At 37.7% G+C, this 16,340-nt stretch overlaps 2 protein-coding genes across 6 annotated transcripts in view; one reads left to right on the forward strand and one right to left on the reverse strand.

Moving 5' to 3' along the window:
* Orp8 (Oxysterol-binding protein-related protein 8) overlaps nucleotides 1-15,609 on the forward strand; it is a 63,957-nt gene extending 48,348 nt beyond the window's left edge. For all 5 annotated transcript variants that reach the window (XM_076133937.1, XM_076133941.1, XM_076133938.1 and 2 more), the window contains 12 exons: nucleotides 814-953; nucleotides 1,398-1,576; nucleotides 2,330-2,510; nucleotides 3,366-3,462; nucleotides 4,335-4,474; nucleotides 5,307-5,363; nucleotides 5,779-5,904; nucleotides 6,818-6,958; nucleotides 7,937-8,057; nucleotides 8,663-8,705; nucleotides 9,255-9,419; nucleotides 11,130-15,609. In XM_076133937.1, coding sequence (XP_075990052.1) covers nucleotides 814-953; nucleotides 1,398-1,576; nucleotides 2,330-2,510; nucleotides 3,366-3,462; nucleotides 4,335-4,474; nucleotides 5,307-5,363; nucleotides 5,779-5,904; nucleotides 6,818-6,958; nucleotides 7,937-8,057; nucleotides 8,663-8,705; nucleotides 9,255-9,419; nucleotides 11,130-11,373 — 1,634 coding nt within the window. In that variant the 3' untranslated portion in view covers nucleotides 11,374-15,609. The remainder of the gene's footprint in view (nucleotides 1-813; nucleotides 954-1,397; nucleotides 1,577-2,329; nucleotides 2,511-3,365; nucleotides 3,463-4,334; nucleotides 4,475-5,306; nucleotides 5,364-5,778; nucleotides 5,905-6,817; nucleotides 6,959-7,936; nucleotides 8,058-8,662; nucleotides 8,706-9,254; nucleotides 9,420-11,129) is intronic.
* LOC142985469 (leucyl-cystinyl aminopeptidase) overlaps nucleotides 1-16,340 on the reverse strand; it is a 162,508-nt gene that overhangs the window by 96,812 nt on the left and 49,356 nt on the right. The window lies entirely within an intron of this gene.

Genomic DNA, 16,340 nt, shown 5'->3' on the forward strand with positions numbered 1-16,340 from the left:
AAAGTAAGTGCAGAGAATTTGAAAGAAAAATGTAGAGAAAAACTCCTGTTTCCTAAGAAAATAATTGATATGACGAAACTTGTATAGATAGAAATTAATATATAATATATACGGGAATTAACGCGAACGCATATTTCGAGGTAAAATGCGTGTTTACGTTAATTCCCGTATCCTATTATGTATAAAACATGCAACGCGAAAATTTACAAATTAAGGTAGAAAATAGGTACTGTATTATATTTCAATATTGTATTTCTAATCCAGGATTCCTAAACCTTAACCAAACTGAGATTCTTTTATACATGTTACTACCATGAGAACCTTTACAGTGATTTATTAATTATCAATTAACGCAAGTTTTGGTTTTTGAAACTGCGAAATACGCTGCAGAAAGGTGTTAAAGGGGAACGATGTTATATCCAAAATTCCCGACTTTTTAAAGCCAATGGTGTTTAAGGGTTACGGCATAAAAAAGCTAGGTGGTGTGTGCGATTCAAAATAGTAAAGCTACGTGCTAGTTCTCTTGTACATCGCTAGATGGCGTTGTTAGTTATAGTAGTTATTGTGAAAAACAATTCTATCTTTCACTTCTCTTCTGCTATATTATATCTATTACTATTATATAGAAAGATTTTTTTTCTTCGTCTAATAGTCCTATGTATGAATTATGCCCGGTTTCTGAGTACATTCAGTTAAAACATGCTATTGAATAGATAAACTACCGCTAAATGTACTCAAAGCTAAACCTAGCTAAGTATTAGGCTAGTTATTCACAGTATTTAGCTAGTGTTCACACACTCCCCTATGACACAGAGTTAGCCGGTGCTGCCTCGGACACGGACAGCGAGGGTTCGCGGCCAGGCATGCAAGAACCCCCGCGGGACAAGAAACAGGACATTCTAGCGAGGATCGAGGACTACTATGTGGAAGATACTAATAGAGATATTGGACAGGTGAGAGGATTTTTTTCACCCTTTTTATTATACTTAAACGCTTAAGGAATGTTAGTTAATTTTGTAATAATTTATTGAAAACTAGAGGCCGTCCGCGACTTCGTCCGCGTGGAAACCCTTACCGTGGAATCCCGATCCCTCGGGAACTCCGGGATAAAAAGTAGCCTATGTGTTATTCTGGGTCTTCAGCTACCAAATACCAAATTTCATCGTAATCGCTTCAGTAGTATTTGCGTAAAAGAGTTAAAAAACATCCATACATACATTCTCACGCTCTTTCGCGCGTGAAACAATAAAGGCAAGAGCGCGCGCCGCGCTCATCTGTCAAGCCCGCGAAGAAAACGTGAGCGAAGAGCGAACCTAATGGCTTTAGTAGTTACTTTAGATATGTATAAAGAAACTGGTCGTTAGTTGGGTGACAAATTTTGTACTTTGTCCCTGCAGGCCGGAGAGCTGGTGGAAGAAGTGGCGGAGGAGAACAAGTCCCTCCTATGGTTCCTACTGAAGCAGGTCCGGCCCGGCATGGACCTGAGCAAGGTGGTGCTGCCGACGTTTATACTGGAGCCGCGCTCGTTCCTCGACAAACTGTCTGATAATTACTATCATGCTGATATATTGGCGCAGTGAGTGGAGAAATTGTTGATTATATGATCGGGGAATAAGTCCTTTCGCATTATAGTATGTATGAACTTGTAATAAAATCTTTTCTCTACACAAAAAAGCTCGATATTTGGGTACCTCACGAGCTCACTGAAGAAACCTAATGAACCGTGTACTCATTTGTGATTCTTGAAGCCAAAGAGATTTTTATTACAAGTTAATGCATGCTATAATGCGAAAAGACTTCCCCGACCTTTTTTTTTTTACTTTACATGGCTAATGCATTAAGGATACACCTGCACTCTGGGTGGAGTGCAGGGTTATGTAAATATTATAATTTTATAAGTCTTAGCAAATGAAGCAAAAGATTTTTTTGTTTACCTTAACTACGCGCGGATCGATCTCAGAGCTTAAGCTACGCTTACCGAGTTTGTTCCGTAATTAGGTGACACTTTATATATATCGAGTTCTTCCGTATTGCGGAAAACATGTTAAATTGTCATTTTCAAAGGTCTTTGACAGTCGTTAACAGTAGTCAGAAGGTTGAAAGTCTGACAACCAGTCTTACCGAAGTGTATCGTGTTATATCCCAGGGTTGTGGAGGTCCAATAAACAGTCGCTCTATGTAAAATACAGGTATTCAACTGCATCCTGTGAGACTGAAAGCCGACTCCAACATAGTTGGAAGAAAGGCTAGACTGATATATTGTCCCAATATTGTCCCAACTTCCCCAATACTTCAACAAGCATGATAATATTTTTTTCTTCTATTTCAGAGCATCACTACAAGAGGACCCCTACCAAAGATTCAAGACGGTACTCAGATGGTACCTATCAGGGTTGTACCGTAAGCCCAAGGGTTTGAAGAAGCCGTACAACCCCGTCCTGGGGGAGAGCTTCAGATGCTGCTGGAAGCACCACGACTCACACACGTGGACTTATTATGTGGCGGAGCAGGTGAGAGGTCACCCATCTTTGTCTTGTCCTCGAGAATGGTTGCTTAACTCACTGTGACAGTTAGGACCGACTATATTATGACTTGATTCTAGCCTCTAAGACAATGGTCACCCATCAATGTAATGTTCGCGTCAAAGGTTACTTAACCCACTGTGACAATAAGAACCGACTTGATTCACTGGATTCTAAGAAATAAGTCGGACATCTATATAGCTTAACCTTCTTTTATCGTGTTTTGGCATTCGGCTTTCGACTCGCCCGTCTATCTTTTGTCCGCGTTATAGTTGCTTAACCTACTGTAATGGCAACAACTGCCAACTATATCGTGACCTGTTACTCTTAAGAAAGCTGTCACCCATCTAAGTACTATACGCGCCATAGGTTAACATCTCACATCTCATAGGTTGACATTAAATCGCAGGTTCGATTACCAATAAATCTAAAAGTGTATTTAAGCAAATCCAGGGCGAGGAAAAAATAGGGGTAACAAAAACCTGTATCCACTAGATCCTTCACCACTAAGTCCCAGGTTCGATTTCCAGTTAAAAACATGTGTTTATTTATTGACTGCACGTTTGGCGCAGTGGTTGAAGTGGTCACCTCGCCGCAATAACCGTAGCGCCGCGTGAGACGGGTTCGAATCCCACCCGGACCAAATATGAATACGAGTATTTGTTCTGAGCCTGGACGTTAATTTATCTATACAAGTATGTATTTACAAGTATATAAGTATGTTTATCAGTTATCCGGTTACAGTACAAGCTCTGCTTAGTTTGGAATCAGATGACCGTGTGTGAGTTGTCCAAAAAATATTTATTTATTTATTTAAAGTAAATAACATGTTTTGTTTGTCAGGTGTCTCATCACCCTCCTATATCTGCCTTCTACGTGACAAATAGACAGGAGGGCTTCGTCATAGAGGGGAGTCTGCTCGCCAGATCCAAGTTTTATGGTGAGTACATACAATACATGTGCGTTGTGTCCGTTGTTTGTATGTTTGTGGAGGAACGAGGTGATCGTGTTCCTCCAACACAAAGGGAGGATCCTCCGACCAGGCGAGGTGATCGTGCCTGGTGGGCCTAGGCTGTCCGACTGTTGTAGTCGGGAATTTGTATATATTGTCTTGTCTTGTTATGTTTCTTGTATATATCTTCAAACTCTCATTATAACTATGTTACGGCATATAATTATATCCCTAGGGATATAACTATGTTACGGCTTTATCTATCTTACTGCGACATATATAGTGGATTGCAGTGCAAACTTCGATAGCGCGATTCAGGACTTGTGACGTCAGTCACACTGCGCGTGGTGGTTGTGCGCTGGTCCCAGTAGATGTCGCTGTATGTAGCGATCCGCTACATGTTTGTAGAAGTCCCTGAGGCACAAGAACAATAGGGATGAATGATTTTGTTTTTTAGTCCATCTAGTAGATAATCTATACTAATATTATTAAGCTGAAGAGTTTGTTTGATTGTTTGTTTGTTTGTTTGAACGCGCTAATCTCAGGAACTACGGGTCCGATTTGAAAAATTCTTTCAGTGTTAGATTGTCCATTTGTCGACGAAGGCTACAGGCTATATAACATCACGCTACGACAATTAGGAGCGGAGTAGCAACGAAAAATGCTATAAAAGCGGGGAATTTTTTTACCCATTCTCTCTTATGGGACGCAAGCGAAGTAGCGCGGGTCAGCTAGTGTGTCTATATAAGTATTTAAGTATGTTTATCAGTTATTTGGTTGCAGCACAATTTCAGTTTGTAATTAAAAAAACCGTATGTGAGTTGTCCAATGATATTTACTTATTTTTGTCTCTTTTTCAGGTAATTCAACATCAGCGATACTGGAAGGCTGTGCTCGCGTTCACTTACTGAACTGGGGCGAGCAGTACCTCACGACCGCGCCCTACGCGCACTGCAAGGGTATCGTCATAGGCACGCTCAGCATGGAGCTGGGGGGCAAGGTAATACCCCCCCCTTTCACCTGATTAATAACTGCTTATGTGACCAAATATTGACTTGTCAGTTTTTTTAAATTGGCCGTATGACAATTTTATTGAAATTGACCACATGATAGTTTTATTGAAGATGACAATATGACAGTTTTATTGAAATTGGCCATCTGTCAACTTTATTGAAATTGGCCACCCGACTATAGGCTTCACTAAAATTGGTAGGTGATCCGTTTTTTGACAAGTATACTCAACTGACAGTATGAAATTGACTACTGTCAGTTTCATTGAAGCTGGCCAAGTGCTATAGATATAGCCAGTTTAAACTAGCGATACTGGAAGGCTGTGCTCGGGTTCACTTACTGAACTGGGGCGAGCAGTACCTCACCACGGCGCCCTACGCGCACTGCAAGGGTATCGTCATAGGCACGCTCAGCATGGAGCTGGGGGGCAAGGTAATACCCCCCTTCACCTAACTAAGCTGGTCATATGTCAATTTTATTGATATCAATTCTATCATTCGACGAGCATCTGACTTTTGTATTCAAATTGACTGTGTCACAGTTTTATATAATCTGGCCAATTAATAAGATTGAGCATTGAAACGGAAAAGGTTACATCTGAAATCGGCCAATTGTTGGATTCACTCAGTTTACAATGAAAGTTATCCGTAAGTCAGTAAAATTTGAAATAGGTCAGTTTAGTTTCTCTATTTGTCAATTTCTCGGAAATAAGCCATATATCAGAATCAGCTATTAGAACTGGCTAGTGGTCTGTTTAACTGAAAGTGTAATTTAATTGTCAATCTGTAAATTTCACAATTTTTCTTTGTTTTTCATTTCAGGTGCACGTATCGTGTCCGGACACCGGTTATCATGCTGAAATTGAATTTAAACTAAGAGTAAGTAACTATTTAATACTTTTATTTTATTTATACTTCAATATAGGCAAGCAATTAGAGCTCTAGGGCTCAAAACCATAAGGTAATTCCTGAATTTATCAATCATTGCACAGCTGTATAATGGTTGACTCTATATTTGATGACAAATATATTTGAGATTTCCCTTGTGGCGCGGTCGGTTCTGTACCAGGCTGGTAATCACGAGGTCATAAGGTCGATTCCCAGATGAGACAAAAAGCAGCTGATCTTTTTCCAGTTTTCATTATATTATTCACAGTAGTAGTCCGAAGTATGGTATTTGTTACGTATTTTACGTTTAAATGTATTTTTGTAAACGACAAAACGTGGTTTTATTTCATACACCTCTGCCAAGTTATTATGTATGTATATAATTCATTATATATTCTATTTTCAGTCGTTCCTAAGCAGTGCGGATCAGACGAACGCAATAACGGGCCGCATCAAACGCGGCAAGGATACGATAGCCAGTATCGACGGATACTGGGACGGCAAGATTGATATCAAAGATAAGAAGACCGGGGTGAGTGAACTGTTGTTAACGACATCTAGTGAGTGGGGGAGGAAACTTTATCTATACTAAATATTGTAAAACTAGCTGACCCACGCAACTTCGCTAGCGTCACATAAGAGAGAATCTATACTAATACTAATATTATAAAGCTGAAGAGTTTGTTTGTTTGTTTGTTTGAACGCGCTAATCTCAGGAACTACTGGGCCGATTTGAAAAATTCTTTCAGTGTTAGATAGCCCAATTGTCGGGGAAGGCTATAGGCTATATAACATCACGCTACAGTCATTAGGAGCGGAGTAGCAACGAAAAATGTAACAAAAACGGGGAAAATTTTGACTCATTCTCTTAAGTGACGCAAGCGAAGTTGCGCGGGTCAGCTAGTCTATACTAATATTATATAATATTATAAAGCTGAAGAGCTAATTTTCCCCGTTTTTGTAATATTTTACTGGTACTCTGCTCTTATTGGTCGTAGCGTGATGATATATAACCTATAGCCTTCCTCGATAAAAGGGCTATCTAACACTGAAAGAATTTTTCAAATCGGACCAGTAGTTCCTGAGATTAGCGCGTTCAAACAAACAGACTCTTCAGCTTTATAATATTAGTATAGATATAAAACTCAAACGTGACTGACTGACTGACATAGTGATCTATCAACGCACAGCACAAACCACTAGACAGATCGGACTGAAATTTGGCATGCAGGTAGATGTTATGACGTAGACATCCGCTAAGAAAGGATTTTTATCAATTCTACCCCCAAGGGGATTAAAGTTTGTATGAAAATTCCTAAATTGACAAAGTCGTAGGCTAATTTGTTAATTGTTTGTTTTTAATTTGATTTTTTGCTAGTTGTTGCTAGTTATTATATGAAGATATCAATATTTATTAACATAATATATTTTTATTTAATTTGCAGGAGGAATCGAACCTTCTAGACGTGTCACTCCTCAAGGAGCAGCGTCTCCCTCGCTTCCTGATGAAGATCGACCACCAGTTGGAGTACGAGTCGCAGAAGCTATGGCTCAAGGTCTCCGAAGCCATTGCTAATGATGACCAGGTATGTGACATGTTTTAATTATTATACTGCCGTCCTCTAACTATAATGCCGTTATCTACAAAAACAATGTTTCGAGATATTCGATAAAAAGGCGCGAGAAAAGAAATATGCAATACTGTTTCGTAACTATCTGGAAACTGCGATTTGAAATATCTTTAGCAGCATCTGGAAACAGCATTGCATATTTCTTTTCTCGCGCCTTTTCGCGAATATCTCGAAACATTGTTTTTGTAGATAACGGCATTATAGTTAGAGGACGGCAGTATATTGTTTTATTGTAGTTCGTATATCAGTCTAGCCTTTCTTCCAAACTATGTTGGAGTCGGCTTCCAGTCTCACCGGATGCAGCTGAATACTATTATGTTACTATGTGACCTCCACTACACAGTCACCTGGGTTATAAAATGATACCCCTCGGTAAGACTGGTTGTCAGACTTTCAAGCTTTTCAATATTTTAAGATATTTAAAAATAACAGCCGAGACCCACAATTTAACGTGCCTTCCGAAACACGGAGGAACTCGATATGTATAAGATGGTCACCCATCCACAGAACAACCTTGGCAATAGTAGCTTAACCGTATTGAATTTAAAGACAAATGATATATAACACAACTCATAAAATTTGTTTAAATATCCAAATTCTTATCATATTTTCCAGAAAAGAAAGGTAGTCCAATAAGTTTGCAAGCTCATGACCAGCATTAATGCAATATAATTAAAACAAAATTAAATATATTTCTTTATCTCAGCTGGGAAAGGGTCTCCCGCAATAAGACGGGTTTTTGAGTCCACCATGCTAAGTGTAGCATTGGGGACGCACTTATATAAATTTGTATTAGGGTTTGTTGGCAGCTCTTCTCATTGGCCCTACCTTCCGAACTGGCGGTAAATTCACTCTCTGTATCATTGACTATCATAAGTGTCAGCGTTTGACCTGAATGAATAAATGATTTGATTTGATATGTTTGTATTGCAGGTGGCAGCTACAGAGCAGAAGACGATAATAGAGGAGGCTCAGCGCGCCCGCGCACGGAACCTCGTGGCGCCCTGGGTGCCGCGGTTCTTTCACAAGGATATACATGTTATACCGCCCGAAGGTACGAGCCCTACATACATATGTATACGTGATGACGAAGAATGTTAACTAATATTGATTATTAGCACTCTATATTCTGTGTTAAAAATTAAAAATACTAGTGAAAGAATTGCGCAGTAATAGCCGAATGGTATAAGTTGGTTCCCCCCACGCAAGTGGTCGCAGGTTCAAAGCTGAGGCCTAATACTAATGACTTTTCCTTTATAAGGGATTTGTATCTATACTTAATATTATAAAGCTGAAGAGTTTGTTTGTTTGATTGTTTGTTTGTTTGTTTTTTTGAACGCGTTAATCTCAGTAACTACTGGTCCGATTTGAAAAATTCTTTCAATGTTAGATAGCCCATTTATCGAGGAAGGCTATAGCTTATATATCATTACGCTACGACCAATAGGAGCAGAGCACCAGTGTAAAATATTACAAAAACGGGAAAAATTATGGCTCTCTTATGTGACGCAAGCGAAGTTGCACAGGTCAGCTAGTGTGTAGATGAACTCGATCGACAAAAACCGAACAAGTGAGTCGAGTCGAGTTTTGATGTTCGATCAATATTGCCAAACCGAATATGTATCGAGCAAGTCATAAAATAAATGTTTTTGTTGACAGGTATCATAGACCAAGCGTGGAAATATAATCATTTGAATACCAGGTATGTTTACAGGATATTTTTTTCTTATATTTAATAATGTATTTAAAATAACAAGTCTGACACTGTTAGCAAGAGCCGTGGGTTCGATTCCTTAATCAGACAAATATTTATACGATCAAAAAATAGATAATTAATTCTGCTGTGTTACTTAAAATTCAATCTATTATGCAATTAATTTAAACCAATAGTGGTTAAATTAGATTTTAAGTATACAATTTGATATTAATTAGAACTTTACTTAATTAGACTTGATCAATTTGGAATTCGATTTGTCTACAGTTAGATAACAAGTTTGTATTCACACAAGTTTGTATGAAAATTCTCAATTAAATCTCAATTTTCATACAAACTTTCATCCCCTATTTAAGTCCCTTGGGGGTAGAATTGATCAAAATCCTTTCTTAGCGGATGTCTACGTCATAACATCTACCTGCATGCCTAATTTCAGCTCAATCCGTCCATTGGTTTGTGCTGTGCGTTGATAGATCGCTATGTCAGTCAGTCACCTTTGAGTTATATTTTTATATTAATCAAGGTTTCATTTTTCAGTCCATGGCAAGTAGACGAAATAATAGAATACGAAGACGACTTCGTGATAAAGGCGTTACGTGAAGGAACCGCGGTGAGACCCGCACTGGACCCGCGCCGCGACATCGTGAGACACTCGGACTCGGACAGTCACGACGAACTCGCGAGACGGTCTAAGACCTCCACGTAAGTATATTTATACGGTATAATATGGCCATCAGTTCTGTGAGACCCACTACGGGACCCGCGTAGGACCATATCCGCATAGTTACATGATAATATTGGTACGTAGAGCGCCCCCTGTAGGACCCGTATCAACCCGCGTAGGACCCTATAGGACCTTAACGGACCCTGGTGAGACCCACACAATACTTAGGTGACATCATTAAAACGGTACGTAAAGCACCCACTGTAGGAACCGCATAGGACTCATAATGTCCTCTGTGAGACCCGCAATTGTGCTTAGATGGAATTATGAAGGAAGTACGCAAACGATCGCAGTGAGACCTGCCCCTCTGCATCATACGGCTGTCACTCCAATATACGCTATAATTGTTCATAATAATGACTTTTCCAAGTGATGTATTAGAAATAATAATCGCTTGTTCCAACGGTGAAGGAAAACATCGTGATGTAACCTTGCATGTCTGAGAGTTGTTAAACACAGTTCTTGAAGGTATACAAAGTCTTCAACCCGCACTTGGTTATAGTGGTGGACTCAAGGCCTTACCCCTCCCTTATTCCGGGAGGAGACCCTTGCCCAGCAGTGGGACAGTAATAAGTAATTATATTGATTAATATAAATAATTCGCAGTGGTATAAAAGATATGTCGGATTCGACCCGAGTAGTTGAAGTTCAAGAAAGTCAGCCTAAAAAACGTGCTTCATTGTGAGTTAATTATAATATAACAGTGTAATATAATGTAGAATGACTTAATTATAAGTAGGTTGTTTAGTAAATTGTGTAGATTATTACACCTCTTTCATATTGGTATTTATTTGAACGTTAACCCGGGACGCCGGACCGCGATATCCCGGCCGTTTTACAGTCCCGAAATTTGAACTCCTTAAACTCCGGGATTGTTTCTTTTGTACGCCTAATATCTCGGGCTTGTCTACGGCCAGAACCAGAAACCCGGGATTGGAAAAAAAATCCGGGATTTTATCCCCTATTGTATGTTATAAACTATATTTTGTGTCGAATAGAATCCATTTAGTACTTTGTACATGAAAGAGTAACTAAATTCCATACATCAGAAGATCAGTAGAAAATGTAGCATTTGTCATATTTTAGCTATAATTCCCGTTGTATCTACTTAAAATATATTAAATACCCTTCTCAAGGAAAAAATCTATCGCTCTCATCAAATTAAATACAAATTGACTGCCGTTTTGACGTAAAAGATTAACAAACATTTATACATACTTTCAAAATTTGTCTTACTAGTTGCGCCCACCGGTCGGTAAACGATCTGTGGGTTTAGCAAATCGTGGCGCGGTCGTTTCTTAGATGGGTGGTATTTTAACTGAGCGTGTCCTTCGAAGAGCACGTAAAAAGTCGGTCTCGGTTTTTGTCAATTAAGATAACAGTCGTTAAGCCACGTCAAAGACCTTTCGGGCTTCAACAACTTTGACACTAAGTTGATAAGAAGAAGACGTAGTATTATATACGTATACTAGCTGACTCGGCAAACGTAGCTTTGCCATATAAAAAAAATTGTGTCACTTAGGTGTATGAAATAGATGTTGGCCGATTCTCAGACCTACTCAATATGCTCACAAAATTTCATGAGAGTCGGTCAAGCCGTTTCGGAAGAGTATGGCAACGAAAACTGTGAGGCGAGAATTTTATATATTAGATAAATATACTGTACTAATTATATATTTTCTTTACAGACGCAACATGAAACAAACTCTATACGCGATAGATTCAGCATTGCGCGAACAAACTATAGCTATAGAACGTCTATCGAAAACTGTGGAAACCCTAAGCGAAGGTCAGAGGGCGGCCGCGGCCCTTAGACCCTACAACGTAGGCCGTATACCCTCCACAAGTCACTCCTGGGACCTCTTCGGAGGGTTCGTACTAGCGATGGTGTTACAAGCCCTATTAAACTGGATTTTCTATCAAAAAGACTGAAAAAATAAAGTCCCTTATTTTCAGTTTGTTTCAAAAATGTAGAGTTGTGTATTTTTGCATTGTTGTTGTGTGTTGGTTTTGATTCGTAAGGGTTTTTTGAAATTTGTGAATGTGATGAAATAAAACCCCTTTTGGAAGTGGGTTGAACCCGGTTTGAAAACTGCTGGTGATGGTTTGAACCCTATTACACGGTGGTTGAGCCTTATTTAATATGGGATTGAATTCTCTCATGGTAGTTTAACCCTGCTTAATGAGGTTTGAACCCGACTACACAGTAACCTTATTTTTAACACATAACCTGAAAAAGTGGGTTAGAATTCTACGTGACAATTGGGGTCGAACCTTATAAGTCGGGTTAAAACCCTATTTCTAATGCATAACCTTAGAAAACGGGTTTTAATTCTTATAATGGTTGAAATATAACCCAATTTTGCGTTAAAACCTACAAATACTTTAAGGTTAAGCATTATAAATAGGGTTTTTGAAGTTTGAACCTGGGTTTAAACCCTCTACTTAGGGGTTGGTTTGCTACACACTTATATAAGCCCTTACGAATTAAAACCATAAGAGAGACCTATAAATGAAATATGTACCATATTATATTAAATAATTAAAATTGAAAAATTATGTGATTTAATAAACTTAATTAAATTATTGTGAAATTGCAAAATTGAAAAGAAATTATTAGTATTAACTAAGAACTTAGTAGAAAACCTTTACGTATATAACTTACCTAAGTTATAATTAAATAAATCTGTGGGACACACGGAATATCTTACACAAGAGGAAAGGGCATATCATATTATTTCATTGAAGACTAGCTGACCCGCGCAACTTCGCTTGTGTCACATAAGAGAGAATGCGTCATAATTTTCCCCGTTTTTGTAACATTTCTCGTTGCTACTCCGCTCCTTTTGGTCGTAGCGTGATGATATATAGCCTATAGCCTTCCTCGATAAACAGGCTATCTAACATTGCAAGAATCTTTCAAATCGGTTCAGTAGTTCCTGAGATTAGCGCGTTCAAACAAACAAACAAACTCCTCAGCTTTATAATATTAGTATAGATCGGCTGTCGCCAAACTCAGCCGATGACATTTAACGCACACTGAAATATGAAAAGGAATAAACGACTATTACCAATTAAAATAACCAGCCATATTTTAATGACATTAGAGTCATATTTTGCACTAATAATTGCTTTAAATCGGAATTGTATCTACGTGCTTTTAGTGCCATCTCTTAGGTTAGTACTAGGGTAGGTATAGCTACACATCCATACTAATATTATAAATGCGAAAGTAACTCTGTCTGTCTGCTACTCAATCACGCCTAAACTACTGAACCAATTTGCATGAAATTGCAAGATATTTTGATACCCGAGAAAGGACATAGGCTATCATCACGCTACGACCAAAAGGAGCAGAGTACCAGTAATTAATGTTAGAAAAACGGGGAAAATTTTGACCCATTCTCTCTTATGTGACGCAAGCGAAGTTGCGCGGGTCAGCTAGTACTTTATATGGCACATGCCTTTCTCTTGTGTTAGTTATTTCGTAGACCGGTATATAGAGATCCTACAATAATATAGAGTCTAATATTTCTTTTCAAATTTGCAATTATAATGTATAAATGGAATTTAAATGAAAATCAATGCTTATGCCTACGTTTCTTTAAAATTAATCGACCAATTTTAAATATTATTTAGTAAATGCTAATTGTAGTGTGTTTAAAATATAGTTATATGCGATCACCGGTCGGTAAACGATCTGTTGGTTAAGCAACGCTTGCCGCGGTAATTTCGTAGATGGGTGACCGATTAGTGGTATTTGACCTGGGCGTCTTCGTGCTTCGGTAACGTAAAAAGTCTGTCCCGGTTGTTGTCAATTAAGATAACAGTCGTTAAGTCACGTCAAAGGCCTTTGGGCTTGAACAACTTTGACACTAGGTTGACCACTAACCATACGATAGAAAATACGTGTTTTAAAATCTATAAAAAACGAATATTTTAAACACACTATACACCTACTGTAGTTTTCACACAAAAGTCGCCGTACCGCCGACATATAAAGATATGTCAGCGACTTATACACTGCCTTTGAAGTTTGTAAGAATGTCGCTGACATACTAGGTCGGGGAAAAAGTCTTTTCGCATTATAGTATGTTTGAACTTGTAATAACATCTCTTTCGCTTCAAGAATCACAAATGAGTACACGGTTCATTAGGTTTCTTTCAGTGAGCTCGTGAGGTACCCAAATATCGAGCTGTTTTGTGTAGAGAAAAGATTTTATTACAAGTTCATACATACTATAATGCGAAAAGACTTTTTCCCCGGCGCCTTTTGGTGAGTTGGCTACATACATAGTTTTTTTGGTTTGAAACTAAATTATAAGTGTAAAAGACAGTGTGAATTATATTTTTAATTTAATATTGTATCGACCAAAATTATTTTAGAAATGTCAGCGTTTGAACAAAATATAAAGTTTAATTAAAACTAGCCAACTGTGCAGGACTTTGTTTATAGTGTCGTGTGTTCAATACACAGGTACACTCTCTATTACATCACTCTCATAGTGCGCTGTGACGAACACGACCAGTGAGAGCTCAGGCGCAGGATTGTAGGCGACACGTGCTCTCCGAGGAACAGAGGTCTATTCTCAGGCCGTTACAAACGTGCTCACTACGTCATAATCAAAAGAATCATAGTAATATTACAACATTTTTGAGTTTTTGGAATCAAATGACCGTGTGTGAGTCGTCGAATGATATTTAGTAGTAGTTTACCTATTCAATAGCGTTTTTTTTTACAAGTTTAAACGCTATTGAATAGATAAACTACCGCTAAATGTACCTCAGAAACCGGGGGTAAGAAATACTTAGAAATATTTCGAAATAGGGGCTCTCCGAGACACGAAGGTCTAATACTACCCAATTTTGGGCAATCACTGAGTTATAGCCAGTTGCGCTCACCGGTCGGTAAACGATCTGTGGGTTAAGTAAACCTTGGCGCGGTCATTCTATAGATGGGTGACCGCATATTTTAAACTGAAATTTTCCAATGATTAGTCTAGGTCTAGATATGAAATTATGCCTAATTCTTTCCATATATTTATTAAATTGATTTTTAATAGAAAATTAGTAATATAAGCTTTGATTTTTTTGAATAAAAACACCTTACTCTCCTTTGCGCCACACAGTCGGTTAAAAACTAGTTTTTGCAGTTTTTTATTGCATTATGTATAGAAAGAATAGGCCTGAATGACTCTTTGTTACTTAAGATATCTGCCAGTGAAAGTTCGTCAAAAATCGGTTTATCCGTTTCGGAGATTAGTCGGGATAAATGGACGAACAAAATATTTAACCAGGCAGAGAATCGTAGGCCTCTTTGGTAACAAGAATGTAGTAGAAAAATCAAAGCTTATATTATTAATTTTCTAAATATTAATATTATTTATTTTTCTGTCGATTTTTAAAAACAAATTGTTTCATAGGAATGTAATTTTGAAAAATGATTTGTAACATTAAATACATATAAAATATATATTTATTTAAACATCACAATTACTTTTAGATTTTAAATTTATTTAATTTTTATTTTGTGATTTGGGGAAAGGATATTAAATAAAATAATTATTATTGAGTGTATAAACACTGCTTATACCCTTAGTGAAAAAGCGTGGTGTTAACTTTTACCACCGGCAAAGTGTTGCTAGAATAAAATAAATATTTTTAGAATCGCTTCTCCTGTAATGTTGCCAGGCTATTGTATATTTATAGGAATCTCTTTAGATATTGTGAGTTCCACTAAAAGACGGTGTTGCCATCCTTTTAAGTATTATTTCTTTTTATTGTAGTGTTTTTTTTGGAGGTTAGATAACGCTTAAGCTTTTAAGCTGAATTATAGCTTTAAGCTCTTTTTTTGAGCGATTGTGGCTTAAATTCGCTTAATTAAATTAGTCGTTATTAAAAATCAAAAGAAATAGAAGAACATGCGTTTTTTAATTTATCAGATTTTTTATTTTAAAATATATAATTCGCGTTTTAATGTTTCTGAAATTATTTTTGTATATTTAAGCGAATTTAAGCTACATTAAAGCTATAATTTTGTTTTTAATGCTCTAATCTCCAAATGGTGTATAATTATAATTTTTAGTTGATTTTTATTCGAAATATGTATATTAATATTATGTTAATATTTTAATTTGTTATTTTCTGTGAATATATTATTTGAATTATTTTGATTTTTTATTTTCTTTTCTTTTATCTTTAAGTAACAGAACAATTTGATACTTGACTGGGTTAACGAAAAATTATTATCTTGTACTCGTAAAAGATTCATCTAAAATGCTCAGTGCTCAGGCTATGTATTTTTTTGTAAATAATGTTGAAATTGTAATTATTACAGACTGAAACATTTGATACACTTATTTGATTCCAACGAAAATACGAAACTGTGACGTCACTACACTATATTTCTATATACTAACATGTGTTTTTGACATTTCATAAAGAGTAGCTGATTTGACTGTTGTGAAGTACCTAACAGCCACCTTTACACACACACTGTATCGCACGTTCTTAGTATCGTACAGTATTACGCGCGGGAAAGCAGCGTGCTCTGAGAGAGCGATTCTCTTCGCGGGCGCGGACAGATGAGTGCGGCGCGTGCTCTTTCCTTTCCCCTTACATGCGCGCTCTTTCACGCGCGATAGAGTGTGCGTAAAGATGGCTTATTAGTACTCATGATTTAGTGATAGATCCATACGGTCCGTACCCTTCGATTCCATCGCCGTGGACATCACAATCACAGGTAGGTAAGTTTTAATCATTCCTCAGAGACGCTCATAGCCAGTTGTGTTCACCGGTCGGTAAACGAACTGTGGGTAAAGCACGGGGTGTTTGATCTGAGCGTCGAGCTTCTGAGGGCACGTAAAAAGTCGGTCCCGGTTGTTGTCAATTAAGATAAC

The sequence above is a fragment of the Anticarsia gemmatalis genome, chromosome 30 (assembly GCF_050436995.1).
Source record: "Anticarsia gemmatalis isolate Benzon Research Colony breed Stoneville strain chromosome 30, ilAntGemm2 primary, whole genome shotgun sequence".
Taxonomy (NCBI): Eukaryota; Metazoa; Arthropoda; class Insecta; order Lepidoptera; family Erebidae; genus Anticarsia; species Anticarsia gemmatalis.